The 15545-nt window shown below is 35.3% G+C and overlaps 1 protein-coding gene across 1 annotated transcript in view; it reads right to left on the bottom strand.

The window, feature by feature from the left end:
• The window catches only part of ACAP2 (ArfGAP with coiled-coil, ankyrin repeat and PH domains 2), a 68210-nt gene that overhangs the window by 15565 nt on the left and 37100 nt on the right, over positions 1 to 15545 (bottom strand). The window contains exons 10-13 of the mRNA XM_059822613.1: positions 9388 to 9500; positions 2876 to 2927; positions 1368 to 1468; positions 43 to 148 (exon numbers count right to left, since the gene is read on the bottom strand). Of these exons, the coding sequence (XP_059678596.1) occupies positions 43 to 148; positions 1368 to 1468; positions 2876 to 2927; positions 9388 to 9500 (372 nt within the window). The remainder of the gene's footprint in view (positions 1 to 42; positions 149 to 1367; positions 1469 to 2875; positions 2928 to 9387; positions 9501 to 15545) is intronic.

The following is a 15545-nucleotide window of genomic DNA, read 5'->3' as shown; positions in this document are numbered from 1 at the left end:
AATCTAAAGGGGGGTTGGCGTTTGTTTGGTTTTTAAACTCACCTCAGATTCATCCCCTTTCTCTCTATATGCTGTAGCAATACTGGTCTGAACAGCCTTAATCCACGCCTGTCGCAGCTTTTCTGAGTCAGCCTGAAGCATGCAGCTTCTGTGACAAATACAGGTGTACTCACATTCAGAGCTGACAAGCAGCTAACAAACAACACATTGGTCAATAAAATACAGACTTTTGACAAAGTTTCTTGCTATCACCACAAGTATATTGTTGAGCAGGCATCATCTAATAAACCCATTTATTTTGAGGTAACAAAGCAGCTGACCCTTTATGAATTGCGAACTCCTTGTTTCAAAACTATTTACAGGTAATGCTAAAACATATAGATATGACTCTTCAAATAACCCAGAGAATAGCTTAGCTTCCCATTCACTTTCTTATTCCAAATTTTTCATTTTTATACCCTCACATGCAATTTACGTCCATGACTAATTATACAAGATACAGGTAGTGGTCCTTGAAAACACAGTTCATTCACTGAGATAAAGAGGAAACAATTTTAAAGCTCTCTGACAAAGAATGAACTATTTTTCACATCAACAGTTAAAGAAAACAGGTCATGAAGTATAAAACTGTTCCAACACTTACGGGCTGAAAAAGTATAACATGCATTTTGCTCCTGCTTGTCTAAAGTGAACCACAACTGAGGATGCTAACATTAGGACAGCAATCTATTAAGAAGAGAAACTAAGTAGGAGTGGGGAAGTGTAGATAACATCCAAACCTAAAAGCAGGTTGACCTTATACGGAAAATTTAAGTATGGTCACATCTCAAAATCATTAATGAGAAGTCCATGTCCTGCGCCCTGGCTGCAGCAGGACTGCCATATGTCTCCAAATATAACCAATACACTGCACTGCTAGAGCTGAAAAATACTTTTATTTGGTAGTTTCATTTAGTGCATTCTGAAACCTAATTTAACACTACTGAGGCAACGACTTGTTAACACGTTTCTCTCTCACACTACACCAATCAGGAATTTGGAGAAACTGAGATCTGTTTTCTACGTTACTGAACAGCTTGATAGTATCAGCTACTACTAAGACAGAACAGCTCCACAAACACAAGCCATGTATATATAAAGCACAAGAATGCATGTTTAATGCCAAAAGTAAACTAAATACTAGAAACACTTCTCACAGCATCACTTACTCTTTGCCAAAATTTCAGAAAACAGAATTGTTCAGATACTTTTCCTGTTTTGATCTATCCCAAGAGAAATGTTAATCTTGCATTTCAAGACAACCAAATGTAACTATTTTTTTTTAGTTTTCAATAAACATGCTCCATCACTTCTCCTTTTCTCCTTACTTTGTTGGAGAAACCACCTCAAAACAGAAACGTCTTTCTATGTCCTCACAGTGTTTAACCGTGCAAAGCCGCAAGTCTTCAACCACTACTGTGGGATTATCCTAAGAGACAAAAATTAACAAAACAAGTCACAAAGAGGGAAGATAATAAATTTGCTAATAATCCCAAATTATTTATAATTTAATTCTATTTGCTTGTTCACACAAATTTCTCCTCCAAAACAAAATTTTAAATAGGTGGAATCAGAGCTATTTAGCAGGAAATATTTAGATAAATTTTATGTTTTGTTATATTTTATGAAAATTTAATACAAACATTGGAGAATTCCTTTTTACCTAGAATCCAATCTACTAAATAATCAACACCTTAAATTTAAACAACCGTATTCAAAGAGTTCAAAGATACTTTAAGAGATGCAATCAGTTCACAAATAAATCAGAAAGATTATACCTAAATCAGCAGTATTATAAGTGCCAAGTACAAAAACCAGAAGCTGGATGGAGTGGTTTTGCAAATTTGATTCCATTCATAAGAATTCTATTCTAATCTAACAGCATTTTAAAGGTGTGTTTTTAAAAAACAAAAATGTAATTGGAATTCACAAACACAAAATGCCCAACTCAAATGTGCTCACACTAACTCAACTGTTTTGTTTCCTTTCCACCTACAAAAATTAAGACCCTTGATTTGATAGCATTAGATAACAGGGAATAGCCTCTGAACCTGGTCTGTCAACACTGAAGAGAAGTGAATTGTCATAAACTCTACCCTCACTTTTTTTCCTTTTTCCATACAGCTTTCTAGTTTTTTTCCAACATGAAGAACAGTTACAGTTATGTGGTGCAAAAGCAGATACTAGAACAGTAAACAAAGGAGTACAGGCCCAAAATCTTGATTGAAAAGGCTGACTTCTACTACAGCTTGGGGCAGAGCTGCACTTGCTGCTGTAATATAGAACAACTGTACTTTCCCACCAGCAAAAAGACAGATATTGACTGCTGAACCACCTTATGTTTTCAGTATTAAATACATGTGCATAACATACCTGACTGTTTCATAACAAATGCTTTCATGCCTTTTTTTAACCCCTGACTCCCCAACTGCTAAATCGGGTATGTGAACCCAGTAAGTAACTGGAGAGAGCAAGTCCTGAAAGAGTTAACACAACTGCCCAAAGAACAGCAGGGAATATTTTGCTGACACCAGGTGTGTACAAGCCTTTTGGGACCAACAACTTCTAAGGCTCTTCATAAACCTTCCCTGCAACAAGGTAACAAAACCCACAGCAAATAAAGCACGCGCTTACAAGCCACTGTGCAGGAATCTCAAAATCTGTAAGTGCAGCTATTAGTCTCCTTTTACAAAGGGAGAAACTAATTTAGAAAATGCAGTAGGTTGTTCAAGACCACACAGGATGCCAACATCAGCACTGTTTCTCCTTCCCCTGATCAGTCAGGAAAACCATCACCCACGCCCCAAACTATCCCAAGCCAGTTTTTGATACCTACCTTAAATTTCTTCTGGTACACAAGTTGGTTATTTTGTATTGAGAACCAGCGCCTATTCAAATAAAGAGACATCCAGAGAATACATAACTGATTTTACAGTGCTTATTTGACTGAAGTGTGCTAACATACAGTCTACAGAGAGACTGCATAAAAGAATTCACAAGAGTAATGCTGCAGTCAGTTTTGGCAAGTATTTTGTGAGAATAATAAAAAAAGGGAAAGCAGAGACAAAAACAGAAAAGGAAGCAAGGTTCAAATAATTTGAGTCCTTAACAAACACATTCATGTTATGACAACATTAGTTAAGCTATCACACAAAACATTTTCATTTCAAAAGAACATTTACTTCTGTATTTTAGCAGTAAGCTACAATTTTAAGTAATTGTTTGTTAACACAAATTCAGATAGTTTGAATAACAACAATACCTAAACTATGTAAACTACTCACTCCTGGAATATTGAGTATAGAACTAAAAAATAACTTACTAAGGCACTAAAAATACTACAGTGCTGCTATCTTATGTAGGTTTAATGTCTCTCTATATTTGGCATTTCTTAATATTTTAGATGCTGAAATGAAAAGATTGCATATGAAAACAAAGCAAAACCAAGGAAAACCTAAGTAGGATCCTAACTTAAGCCTCAGCTTTGTAGGAAAATACCAAATAAAAGATTTAATGAAGGCATCCTATAAAATCCAAAAGATAACGTAACACTTCAGCTCCTCTGAACTGTATCCTTCCTTGTCAAACTCACTGCTCAGATAGGATACAATTCACAGAGAATGGAAAGATCATTCGTATTTTGGAAAAAAATTATGAGCGCCTCAGATCTAACAACTGCGTTTTATGAGACCACTGAATATTAAAAACGAGCAAATATAACCATCCCTTTCCAGCTCTTCTGAGGATGCACAAAATAAAAGCTAACCAATCATCACTGGTTTTGAACTGACAAAAATGAAGGGAATATATAAAATAATTCAGTCCTCCAGTGAAATGTTCACTTTTTTGTTTTGTTCAGGCTTATAATGTGAACCTGTGTTTATCATGGCGTAATTCTTCAATTATCTCAAATACCCCACTTACAGCACACATCACTTTTCTGCACTGCCAATTAGTTTGAATGATAACACTATACAGAATATTGTATTGCAACATATCTTGTTATTCTCCACAGGCTGTTGAACTTCAAGCTATAGTTTACTGCAATTAGTAACAAGAGGGCTCCATATATTTTTTTCAACCACCACAAGCAATTCATGAAAAGAAGCACACAAAGATTGTTAAGAAAAATTAAGATATACAAAAAAGTTAGATTCAAATCAGAAAATCTAGTATTTGTTAGAAAAGTTAGTACTTAGTAGACAGATGAGATTCTACCTTTTAACAATTAATCTTTTCAAATGTTGTGCAGATATATTTAATTTAAAAAGCAACAACAGGATCTTTTTATACTGGATTTCCAACATAGTAACAGTCATCTTTTTGGGTTTAGATAATTGAACAGAATAATGCAAAAAGTTAACTACTTTTTCTATTTATTAACAGCAGTAGTTTTGGTCACTGTTATTTAAAAGATTTACCATCTTTACCAATCTATTTAATAGATTTACCATCTATTAAAAAAACCAACACAGATGCAGTAACTAAGCCTCAAATATGAGCATAAGGCAGGTCATTGCAAATATTTAAATAGGTAACTCAGCAAAAAAGCAGACTAGAAAAGGAAAAGACTCAGGCTTTTTTTATGTGCTTTTTTGAACATAACACCAAATAGAAAAACATGAAAAACATTGCCTAAGTGACAAAGAAAAAAAAAATAAATGCAGCCTTGCCCCAAGATCACATGCAATGGAGCAAGTCCCTAATAATGGCCTTAGGTAGCGTAATTAACTTCACTAATGCTATGCTTCATTTGTTCTACAGCTAAATACTTAGTAAGTTACTAAAGTAAGTAAGCTCCAATCTGAACAACTGGATATAAGTGAGCACACAATTTGTAAAACAAATTTGTGTCATCTTTAAAGCCTAGTCCCGAAGTTTTCAAAGTATTCCAGCCTCTTTTTCCTCGTAGGGAAATCGAATCTGTTGAAGAGAACTTTTCAGTCCAGCCAAAAATTGTGGGGGTTTTGATTTTTTTTTTTTTAAAAAGAAACTTTCATTGAACAAGATCAACAATTTAGTATAACTTGTAGATCACACTTTTGAAGTATATGTCAACAGAAAACAAAAGTTAATGCATTTTATTGTATGCTTGAAAAAACAAAGTGGCAGACTCCCCTCCAACACGTCAGCACCACAGCAGTTTTATTGCGGCCAAAAACTTTGAGTTATTTCATATTAACCAAGTATCATCAATAGACTCATTACTGTAGGAAGCAGACTGCTGGGGGTCTACAGCAGTAACAGCCAGGAACTTCTGAGGTACAGTATATGTACTGAAGGTGCTGTTATAGGGTATACCACATCTATCCTGTGGTATCCTGTGAATTAATGTTCATAAACCTTTAGGCAACATGTGTGCAGTAAGTACTGACCATTATCAAAGTTTCTTTAAATGTGTCATTCTGTCAAAAATAGGAGAGAAGCATGGTGAAGGAGAAAACATACTTGGGGAATCTTCAAGTAGTTTTCACTGTCTGACTCAGTAGTGCTTAAATATAGCTGTTTGGGTTTAGAAACTGAATGTTCTCCATCATTTATACCTACACAATTCAAAAGACTATTTGTTAAATAGGAAACAATACAAAATTCATTGAAAAACATTTCAGATTTCTGAGAACGGAGAGTAATACCAAAAAGAAATATGAAATTTAAATTGAGTTTTATATTAAAAATTAATCATGCTTATTGATTCTCAAAAAGAAACAATTTTCTTCACTAGTTGCTACCAGCATGCAAATAAAACAGAGTGATTAAGAATGCACAACATTTAAAAGTTACATCTCTCTTTCCAATGCAGTTGATAGAAAAAATCTCACCAACTTCAATTGGAAAAAGTCAAAACACTGATCTTGTACGCTCAGAAGTTTGAGTACATAAACTGTACTTTAATCCCTTTTTAGCTAAAACTAGCTCAATCTTTCTAATTCTTTTAAAGGTGTTGAGCAGCAGGTATACTGGCATCCCAGGCAGAATCCTTCTGTTATTTTCTTAGACTGAGCCACTTATACATCCATTGCAAGTAATCAAAATTAAATGCAGGGTTAATTAAGAGCTTTTTGCGTGCCAAAGAAACATTGGGAAGGTATAAAAGAAGCTGGTTGGTACCTGATGTGATCTGGCTTTTTCCTGTCATGTGAAAAAATGGGGTAGGATTAAAACATAAGGGAAAGGAGGAGAAGGAATGAAAAATGCAAAATGAGCAAAATAAGCAAAGAATTAGCATGATCTGAAAATACAGCAGAATTAAAAAGGAAAACATTTAATGCATCCAACCTAAAAAATATTCAGAACATACTAGTGTTTAATAAATGCTTTTCTCCCTACATACATGTCTGTCTTCTTGATATGGACTTATTTTTCCTAGCTTGGATTGGAAACAAAACAAGTTTTCATTCATTAGAACAGATTTGTCCCCATTCAAAGGGCTGCTTTATACAGTTTTTGTTTTTTTCTCCCCCAGCCACCAGAATTCTCCCAGGATAATCTACTATGGCATCCATGAATTTATTGACCAAAACATGCACACAGAAGCATCACAATTATCTAATTTGTTAGCTAGAATCATACTGATGTGTGTCAAACCAAGATCAACTGTACCATTTCCTTTTCTCTAAGGTTTTTAATGCTGGCAAGTATACACTTAATAGTGGTAATTGTAATAATTATAGTGCCTTTAATTCAGTCTTAAAGGAGTACTTGAAAAGGCCTAGAACCACCAAAATACCAACTGATACCAACAGAGGGAAAAGAGAAGCTACCATTTTAAATACATATTACTACTGACAGTGCAATCAGCAGTTAGCAAGGAAGATCAGTGCCATCACCCTTGGTTCAGAACATCAGGAAATTCCAGTATTTCCTTCTAGGCAAATTCTTCTGGTTTCGTTTCAGCTGGTTGATTTTTCACCCACCTCCCCCAAAGATGGGCATATAATGAAGCAGCAAACTACCTATCCAGTAAAAGCACTGAAAATACCTTGTCTGTCTTGGGGTCTCTGACTTCAGCTCTGAATTCTCTCATATAAAACCACATAATTCTCTAAATGTTTCCTCCTTTGGTATTTCATTGTACATTTTTACGCACAAAACTGCTTAATGCAATGACACAATCCTTTCTTGTACTCTACCTAGTGACTGGGAAAAACACTCTCACCTCTAATATATGATAAACTCTAATCAGTATTATCTCCCTGCAGCTGAGACTGCAATACTACCTAAGTACAGCATTCCATCAGGGGAAACAGGCACCGGAAAGTGTCAATGACCGCTTCAGTGCCTACAATGTAGCAAGCAATTACATATGTATTCAGAAATAGAGATAAAAATAGAGAAGTATTTTTATTAAAACATGAAAAATAGGGCTAGATTCAGAAACTAATAGTTGTCTTCATTAAGGTCTTAGATGTATATTTTGTGTATTATTATAGAAGTAGCAGTTTTATAACAATTAGTAATGGTTTGTGAAAGTACAAAATTAAAATTGATTCAATTTCTAAACAGTGTTTATAGACAGCATATCCAATGCTATTATCTGCCTAATTCTGAAGCATCCAACTAGCCTATCACAATGAGATAAACTATCAAGAATCTAAGATTTAAAAAGGTTAAAGGTTTAGCTTCACTGAATACTCCTGTGACAAACAGAAGAAAAAACTATTAGCAAATATAAATTATCTAGTAAAAGTAGGTAGCTCTGACTCATTACTGAGCTTTCTTAAATACCTTGGCTTTCTTAAATAATATATTGTTTGGATATGTTTTTATTATATATGTTCAAACCTGTAACTTAACCTGAAAGAATGTCATTGTGTATCTTAATTTAATTATAACTTCCCCATGTTTATTTTGTGTCCATTTAAATTTCTAACATACAGAAGTTAATTTTAATTGAATCCTACTCCCTAACCACCTTAAGGTAAGATACATGTACAGTATTACTAGGTATGATGCCATGTGGAATAATAGTATTTCTCAGCTACCTTCCAACACTCCTGTCCTGCTCCCTCCCTACAGAGCAAGGCCTTTACACTACCCAAAACAAGAACCCAGAGAGCGAGTCAAGAGTTTTGCCTTCAGTCACTTATCAAGAGGCTGCAGTGAATCCTGCAAAACACCTCGCAAAAAGGACCCTTTTCAGCCTGTTGAGAATCCAACTGAAGGACAGCCTCCTGCCCTGTTACTGTGGATTTTTCTCAGCGTGGTTACAGGAACATTTTCCTTCAGACCCGGAAACGTGCTTTTGAAGCATATCTCCCAGATTTCTCCCTTCACCATCCTTTGATGCCTTGCAGATCTGTCTTGGAGAACTCTGAATTCTGCTTGGATGAAACTAACCTAGAAGGTACATTACAATTACAGATGAATAATCAGACCACAGAACCAGACTAGAAGTAGTCCAAAGCAAAGTCCCTTTCACTAGTTGCACGTGACTTGCTAATATAGATACAGTCTTATTTATGCCAGAGACCCTTGCATCAGTCTACGGATTTAAGTGAAGCAATCCCAATTTGTTATAGACTTGTGATGTTCCGAGATGCTCAAGGAATTATACAATAATTAAGGTTGGAAGGGACCACATATCCAAATTCACATTCTGGCCTTTGAAACACAGCAAAAATTACAGAGCATGTGATAGTAAAAAGAGCTTTATATCACAACAAATTAACTTTAAAATTCAAGAACTGTATCCAACTATACTGTAAATGCTCCAGCATATATAATATTTCCTTGAAAAAAGCACACACACCAATGGAAATGCAAAAGAAATCCTGTTCAGGGAGAAAAATATTTAAACAATAGTAAAATATACATTGTTAAAGAGACATGACTAACAATATATTTTGAATTCTCAACAGGACCATCAAAACTACTACACAGGAGTCACTGCACAGGACAGGCATTGTAACAGACAATTATGTGCGTATCTTTCAGGAAAAATAACTTGAGTCCTTGAGTCCTTCACTGTGTCTCCCTGCTTCCCATGGCTATACAACTTCCATTTTACTTTGCCCTCTAACACTTATTTCCCCAGCATATACATTCACATAGCTTATTGTACACAATCATAAGGATTGCTCTGTTTCAACCCCAAAGTAAGGCCAAAATGCAATTACAGAGCTGGACTGCACACAACAAAGCAAGCTAAGACTCTTAGAAAAAGGCTTACAAACAACTAGGACAAAAAATAAAAAAATGGCTTTGAAGTGTCACCTCTACGTTAAATAACAGAGTTGTCCAAGTGTTCTGTCAAAACTGTGGAATCAGTGAGCGGAATCAGTCAGACTAGAATTTAGTTTAACAAGCAGTATCTTAATAAGGTAGTAAATAGAGGTTCTGAATAATTACCTGTTCCAAGTCTTGAAGGCATTGCTGGCTCGCTTAAATAGATAACCTTCCATAACAATACCATTGGCTGCATCTACATTGTATTCTAGTTTAGTATCATCACTGGAATAATCCTAGTAAAAAGGAACAAGACAAGAAAGAGACATTGCAGTTTCAAATGAGACTTCAAATGAAACTTCAAATATGGGCAGTATTAGTGTCAAAAAGAGTAAACATCTAGGAATAATGTTTTGCTTACAACACTTATTAGTCAAGCCATGACTCTCAGCCCCTGACAATTTTTTTTTTTTTTAAAAAAGCATTTTTAGGAGATCAGAATACTGAAGATTTTTACTTTACCTGCACACAAGGGGAATTTCTTGCTTAGGTATTGGTGACCTCTATGGCCAAGTAGAGGATAAAAATTACTGACAGAGCATCTGATGCTTCAACTGTCTGCTCAAATAGTCTCACATATGTTCCAAAGAAAATGGAGAGTAAGGTAGAAGAAAAGGGCCAATGGAAATTAGGAGTCAAAACTGAAAAGCAATTGCAGCCCATTCCAGATGACTGTATAGAGCCAGTCATAGCTTCAGCATTTTCTTCAGCTCTGTCATCTTGACAAGTGAGGCAGATCAGAACATAGAAGACAAGTAACCAAATCAAGATGAAGCTATCACTTATATCTAAATTAAAGTGGTCAGGGTGCTGGCAATGATGACAAGAACTAGCAGTAATTTTTTCTTTATGATCTTTGACAAGAATATGAAGCTAGAAGTAGGACAAGGGAATATACATTTCAATCAATCTAATAACAAATAATAAGAGCTAATAACAGTTAATACAACTTTACAAGTTTTAGAAAGGTTAACTGCTTCACATCGCCAGCAAAGGTAGAGTAGAATAAGTAGTAATACATGTGGTGATTATTTGCTTTCCTATTTCACCTGAAACAGCATAGACTCTTCCCAAGGAGCTACAGAGCTTAGGTGTTCAGTGAGTGGGAGGCTAACAGCTACTAGGGAGTGCATGAAAAAAGCACACATGGAATGACATCATTTATCATAAGCTATGTCCAGAGATCAAAATAATATACATGATATTATTTAATTTCACTGTCAGTAAAATGTATCCCTGAAGTAGACTAGCAACATATGGCTTCTTCCCCTTAACTAGGGCAGAAAAGACATCACTGAAAATTAAGTATCAGAACAAAAAAAACCAGGTTAAACACTGAAGATGCAGGACTTTTCATAATGCCACTCTCTTATACCTTCAGCAGGTACTTGTTGTAAATTGCAAACATCAGCTTTGTTTGAAAACTATGTCTGTCAATCTGTTTTGTACTTTGCTCCTTAGGAATTTGTCCATACATATGGGGAAAGAGGCTATACAAAAAACCCCAAACAAAACAGCCTCAAAAACAATACCATTAGCCCTATGTAATATTCCAGCCTGCACACAACTTTTTGGCTACACGCAAAGTCTACTTTTATACATGCAGATGGTTTCGTCCAATCCAAGGTTAATTAAACAAGACAGTGAAGTGGTTACAAATATCAAAACGGGCCCTTTACACTCCCAGGCCAGCACAGCATCAAATTCAATAAAATTACTCAGTGTTTTCAGCTATTGCCGATCTGTATAGATTAACTAAATCTGACATGTTAAATCGATTTTTGTTAATTCACGGGCAGAAGATCAGTGCAAAACTAAGAGTTCCAAAAGAAAATGGAACAATCTTACCACTACCATATACTGATCTGAATAAACATATAGGTTGCAAATAAAAGCTTCTCAAAAATCACAAATTCATGCATTTATTATTCAGCATTTAATAATTTTGATTTTCTGCCTGTTTTCTAGCTCAGAACACAATGAATATTAAAGACTTCATGTAAGCACAGAACAGTGAAATATCACAGTACAATTTTAACTTAGTATTTCACAACTTATATGACATACACAAACATTCTGTGTTAAAGAGTCCTTTCTGTTTTTTTCTTATCCCCTCCAAAAAGAAGAGAGAAAACCCCTGTAAGCACAGACTTAGACATGCTGATGTCACATCCCTCCCTCCCCAAAAAACTGATAAATTACTCTAACTTACCAGCTCCCAAACATAATGAAACCTGCTAAAGATTTGCATCTTCCTGCCTCAGTGATGCTTGCAACTCCTTGTCTAGTGAAAGACAACATACATTCCCTCAGTCTTTTCTGTCCAAACTACTCTGTAATCACATTTTCCTCCAAGTTTGGAGAACTGCGGCAGAAAATGCATCTGCCTTTTCCAATGATTTAAATTTACGCTTTGAAGACGTATACAAGCATGACAGGAAAACTTTGGATCATTTATCATGCTACACTCTCAGTCCAAATTGTCTAAAATACTGAGCCTTCCTCATGAAGCACATTTAGTGTCATTTTTAATGGCTTCCCTGATTGACTTCCACCTTTATAGAGCAGATAAAGAGTATACAGACAAATGTTTAATATTTTCCTAACTATACGTAGCAGACTACCAACTGGGGGCAAGAGAGTAAAGCTTCTATCATCCGTAAAATTTCATTGATAAAGCTGTGGTCAGGAAAAAGATGAACAAACAAAAAAACCCCACACTTCATTTCAATTAAAAGGATAAAAGTAGGAAAAGGGACTAGATAAGCCATGTCTGATCTTATATGCTCTGCTATTTTATAATTAAAGAATAGGAGAAAAGCAGTCACATTATAGTTTATTTTTATCTTGGCTCATGGAAAAGTTTAGTGAATCATAAAAAATAATCAGGGGGTGGGGAGAAATACATCCATATCCTTCCAGTGTCCTGCATAAGAGAATCACATGTTAATAAACCCAGTCACTTCATGTGATTCAGAATTTTGCATTCCTTAAGCAAACACACAGCTGATACCGACTGAATTTTAAACATCATTTATTTACTAATTAGGTGTCAGGACTAACGTACATTTCACCTAATCAGAACTAAGAAAATTAAGCCAGTATTGTGAAAGTTACACTGAAGTGCTATATTGCCCATTTCAATCAGATTTGAAGGAAGGAACATCTATAACATCTATGGCTTTGATTCTGATACACATTTTTCAAGGTTGGCCAGTTACTGGAAGAGAAACATGTACAAGTGGGTTTTAAGTGAAGCACACAGCATGCTTTCATGCCTTTTTTTTAATTTCTTTTTCTTTAAATGTCCATGAGATAGCAAAGCAGCTGGCAATGGAAAAACAACTTTCTTCTCCACAATTAATACTCATCTGGCAGGTCACAGAATACTTACTATTCTTGACAGAGTTTCAGGGAATGCATTTTCATACCAACTTATCCATTTATCACGCATACTGGATTCATTTCATAGCTTGCATGTTCTCTGTTTCTCTACATATATAATTTTCTGGTTACCAAAACATAAGCCCCCATACTTTCCGGCAGCAGAGTTTTCAATTTATTTTCAATATGAAGATTGCTAACAGGTCATGAAAGCTATTCAAGCCATTTTACCAGTAAATCTTAGGGAGTGTGAGTATCAGCACTGAATATGTATTCAACGTTTTTTTACTTTAGAGAAGCAGAATTTTTAAAGTTTTTTTAAAAGGGCAGTAAATGGGGGAGCATAAGTACCAAAGAAAACACTAATCTGAAAAGTTAGTCCAGCATATACTAAACAGAAGACACTAATTGTGCACACACACCCCACACCCCCCCATTTAGAAAGTTGCTTCCATTCCCATCCCATCAGCAAAAGAGATGTTTGTCATGCTCAAGTTGAAAGTCCCTTGAGGACAGGCTTAAAACAACAACAGACACAACAAGTAACAAGGTTTACAGTCCAAGACAAAGTGAAAGAAGGTGAGATAGTAATTGAGCATAAGAGTCAGTTGAAATACTGGCACATCTTTGTTTTTTGAGACATGAATTAGTTTGCATTGCTTCTCAACAGCAGCTCTGATTTATGCCTGCTTTATGACTGTGGTAGCATCTGGTTTCCTATCACCTTGTTTACTCAAGATGTTAAAAATTTTCAAATCATTCTCACTCCAGCTGTTTCCTAAGCAGTTCTTCAGATGCAGTTTGTTTTGTTTGGTTGGTTTTTTTAATGAAAAATGGATTTAAATACAACTTTTCCCGTATTGTTTCCTTAATTTTAGAAAAAATTATTAGCTCTGTCACAAAACCAAAAAGCCATAATGCTGTTTACAGGTCCAACCAACTTTTAAATTATTTCTTAATTCAATATGTTACTACAGCAATAAGAGGCAAACTGCTCAGAAAACAAGAGTTGTAAGTCGTAAGTGATACTGACACTGCGACACCACTCTTTATATGAATCTTTCCCTATAAAAATATATTGCAAAAAGTTCCCAGAATGATCATGACATTTCTAGATTAATTCATAGTTTGTGTTGCTCCAGATTAATGTGGAAAAAATAATTTTACACTAAAAAAAATTGTTTCCTTTGTATTTCCCAAGTAAACAGAATACAAAAGTTAAAAATCAGACATCAGTTCTCTTAAAATAGAAATCAAACTACAGTGGTGACCAAGCCCTTGCATAACTTCTGTATTAGCCTCTCAAACAGTCTAATTAAATAGGATGATGACTATAAAGAAAAGTGAGATGAGTTATTTAATTAGTGCAATTGTTCTGCATGCATATGCACATATATGCAAACACAGGTAGTGGGTGGGTAGGTGTGTGCACATGTGCACTTACCTATACACTTCAGAAAAGGAACTGTTCTTTATCCACACAATGAAGAAAAGGCATCATTCTGAAGCATTAGATTAAAACTTCAGTATATTAAATACATATATACCGCATGGAATATTCAACACAAGAAAGCAAAAGTTTCAGTAGTTATAAAACATGGAAGGATTTGGCACTGGAAGATTTGGGAACATATGCCTAAGAGGCAGCCCAGTGGAAAGCAACATGACAAGCCATGAGAAGAGAACAGAAAACAAGGTTGCCATTCTGGTCAGGTTGACCAGGTGACAAATGATGATATAAAGAACAAGATCCAAGGCAGTTCAAGATTCTGAAGTCCTGATGAGCTAGAAGCAAACTTGGCAGGAAGGTTGGGAAAAGCAAGTAGGAGAAGACAAAAAACAAACAGACAACATGATGAGTAAGAAACTAAGAAAATTTGACGAACTATAAGAGCAATCTCCAATAAAGCATGCCCTCCAAAGCCTAGATGTATTAATCTAGGCATTATCATCACAAAAATGCATCAACGACTTCACTGATAAGGACAGGAGACAACATATACAACTTGAAACACAGAACTTTAGACAACATAAAAGACAATCTGACTGCCTTGATCATATTTTAGAGACAGCATAAAATTGTCATTCAATTAAAATAAGGAATAATACGTAAATAACCTCATTATGATTGCCATTTGTACTAGAAACCAAGAATATTTGCATTACACACAGGTACAGCTTATCAAGTTTCATGAAGCTTAAAAGTTTCAATAACCATTGATGCTATTAGAAATAGTTTACCTGTAAAGCAGCCTTAAGCAGCATTTGAAGAAAAAGCAAAGACTGTAAACACCATTGGCAACAGCAATGACCATCATTCAGTCACAAGTTATTATTTCTATGGCCAATTGAAAGATAATTGCCCATAACTTACATCCTTCACCAAGCACCACTGTTCTCTAACAGCGAAACCCTCAACTACTGCCCACTCCTGGAACGAGGCCTATTGAGCCCAAATTAAAATTTGAACATCAATGTTAACTCTCAAGTTCCATCCCTTTCCCATTTCCCTTCCTTCCTCCCCTTCCTTTCCTGTAGTTATCTCCTGTCTGCCTCCAAACACAGCACATCAGCACTGCCCTAAAACCCATCATTGTGCCTACTCAATTTCACAGTTACAGCAACCAACTCCTGCAGGAATGACATGAAGCAACAAAAATGTTTTCAGCAACCAAAAATGTTACCTTTTCCCATTAGTATTAATATTGACTCCTACTAAGGCTACCTAAATTATAATCTTAGCATGTTTTCATTCCTGAATTTTTTTACTCATCAGATACCATTTACATTAGGCTTTTTTTTAATTTATGCCACCTGAACAGATACAGAATGTATTTGAATGAGAGTAAGAAGTGTTGCATTACCTTTAAATTGGTATCTAATCCCTTTCAAAAGTA

The sequence above is a fragment of the Gavia stellata genome, chromosome 11 (assembly GCF_030936135.1).
Source record: "Gavia stellata isolate bGavSte3 chromosome 11, bGavSte3.hap2, whole genome shotgun sequence".
Lineage (NCBI taxonomy): Eukaryota > Metazoa > Chordata > Aves > Gaviiformes > Gaviidae > Gavia > Gavia stellata.
This window is presented reverse-complemented; position numbering and strand designations above follow the sequence as displayed.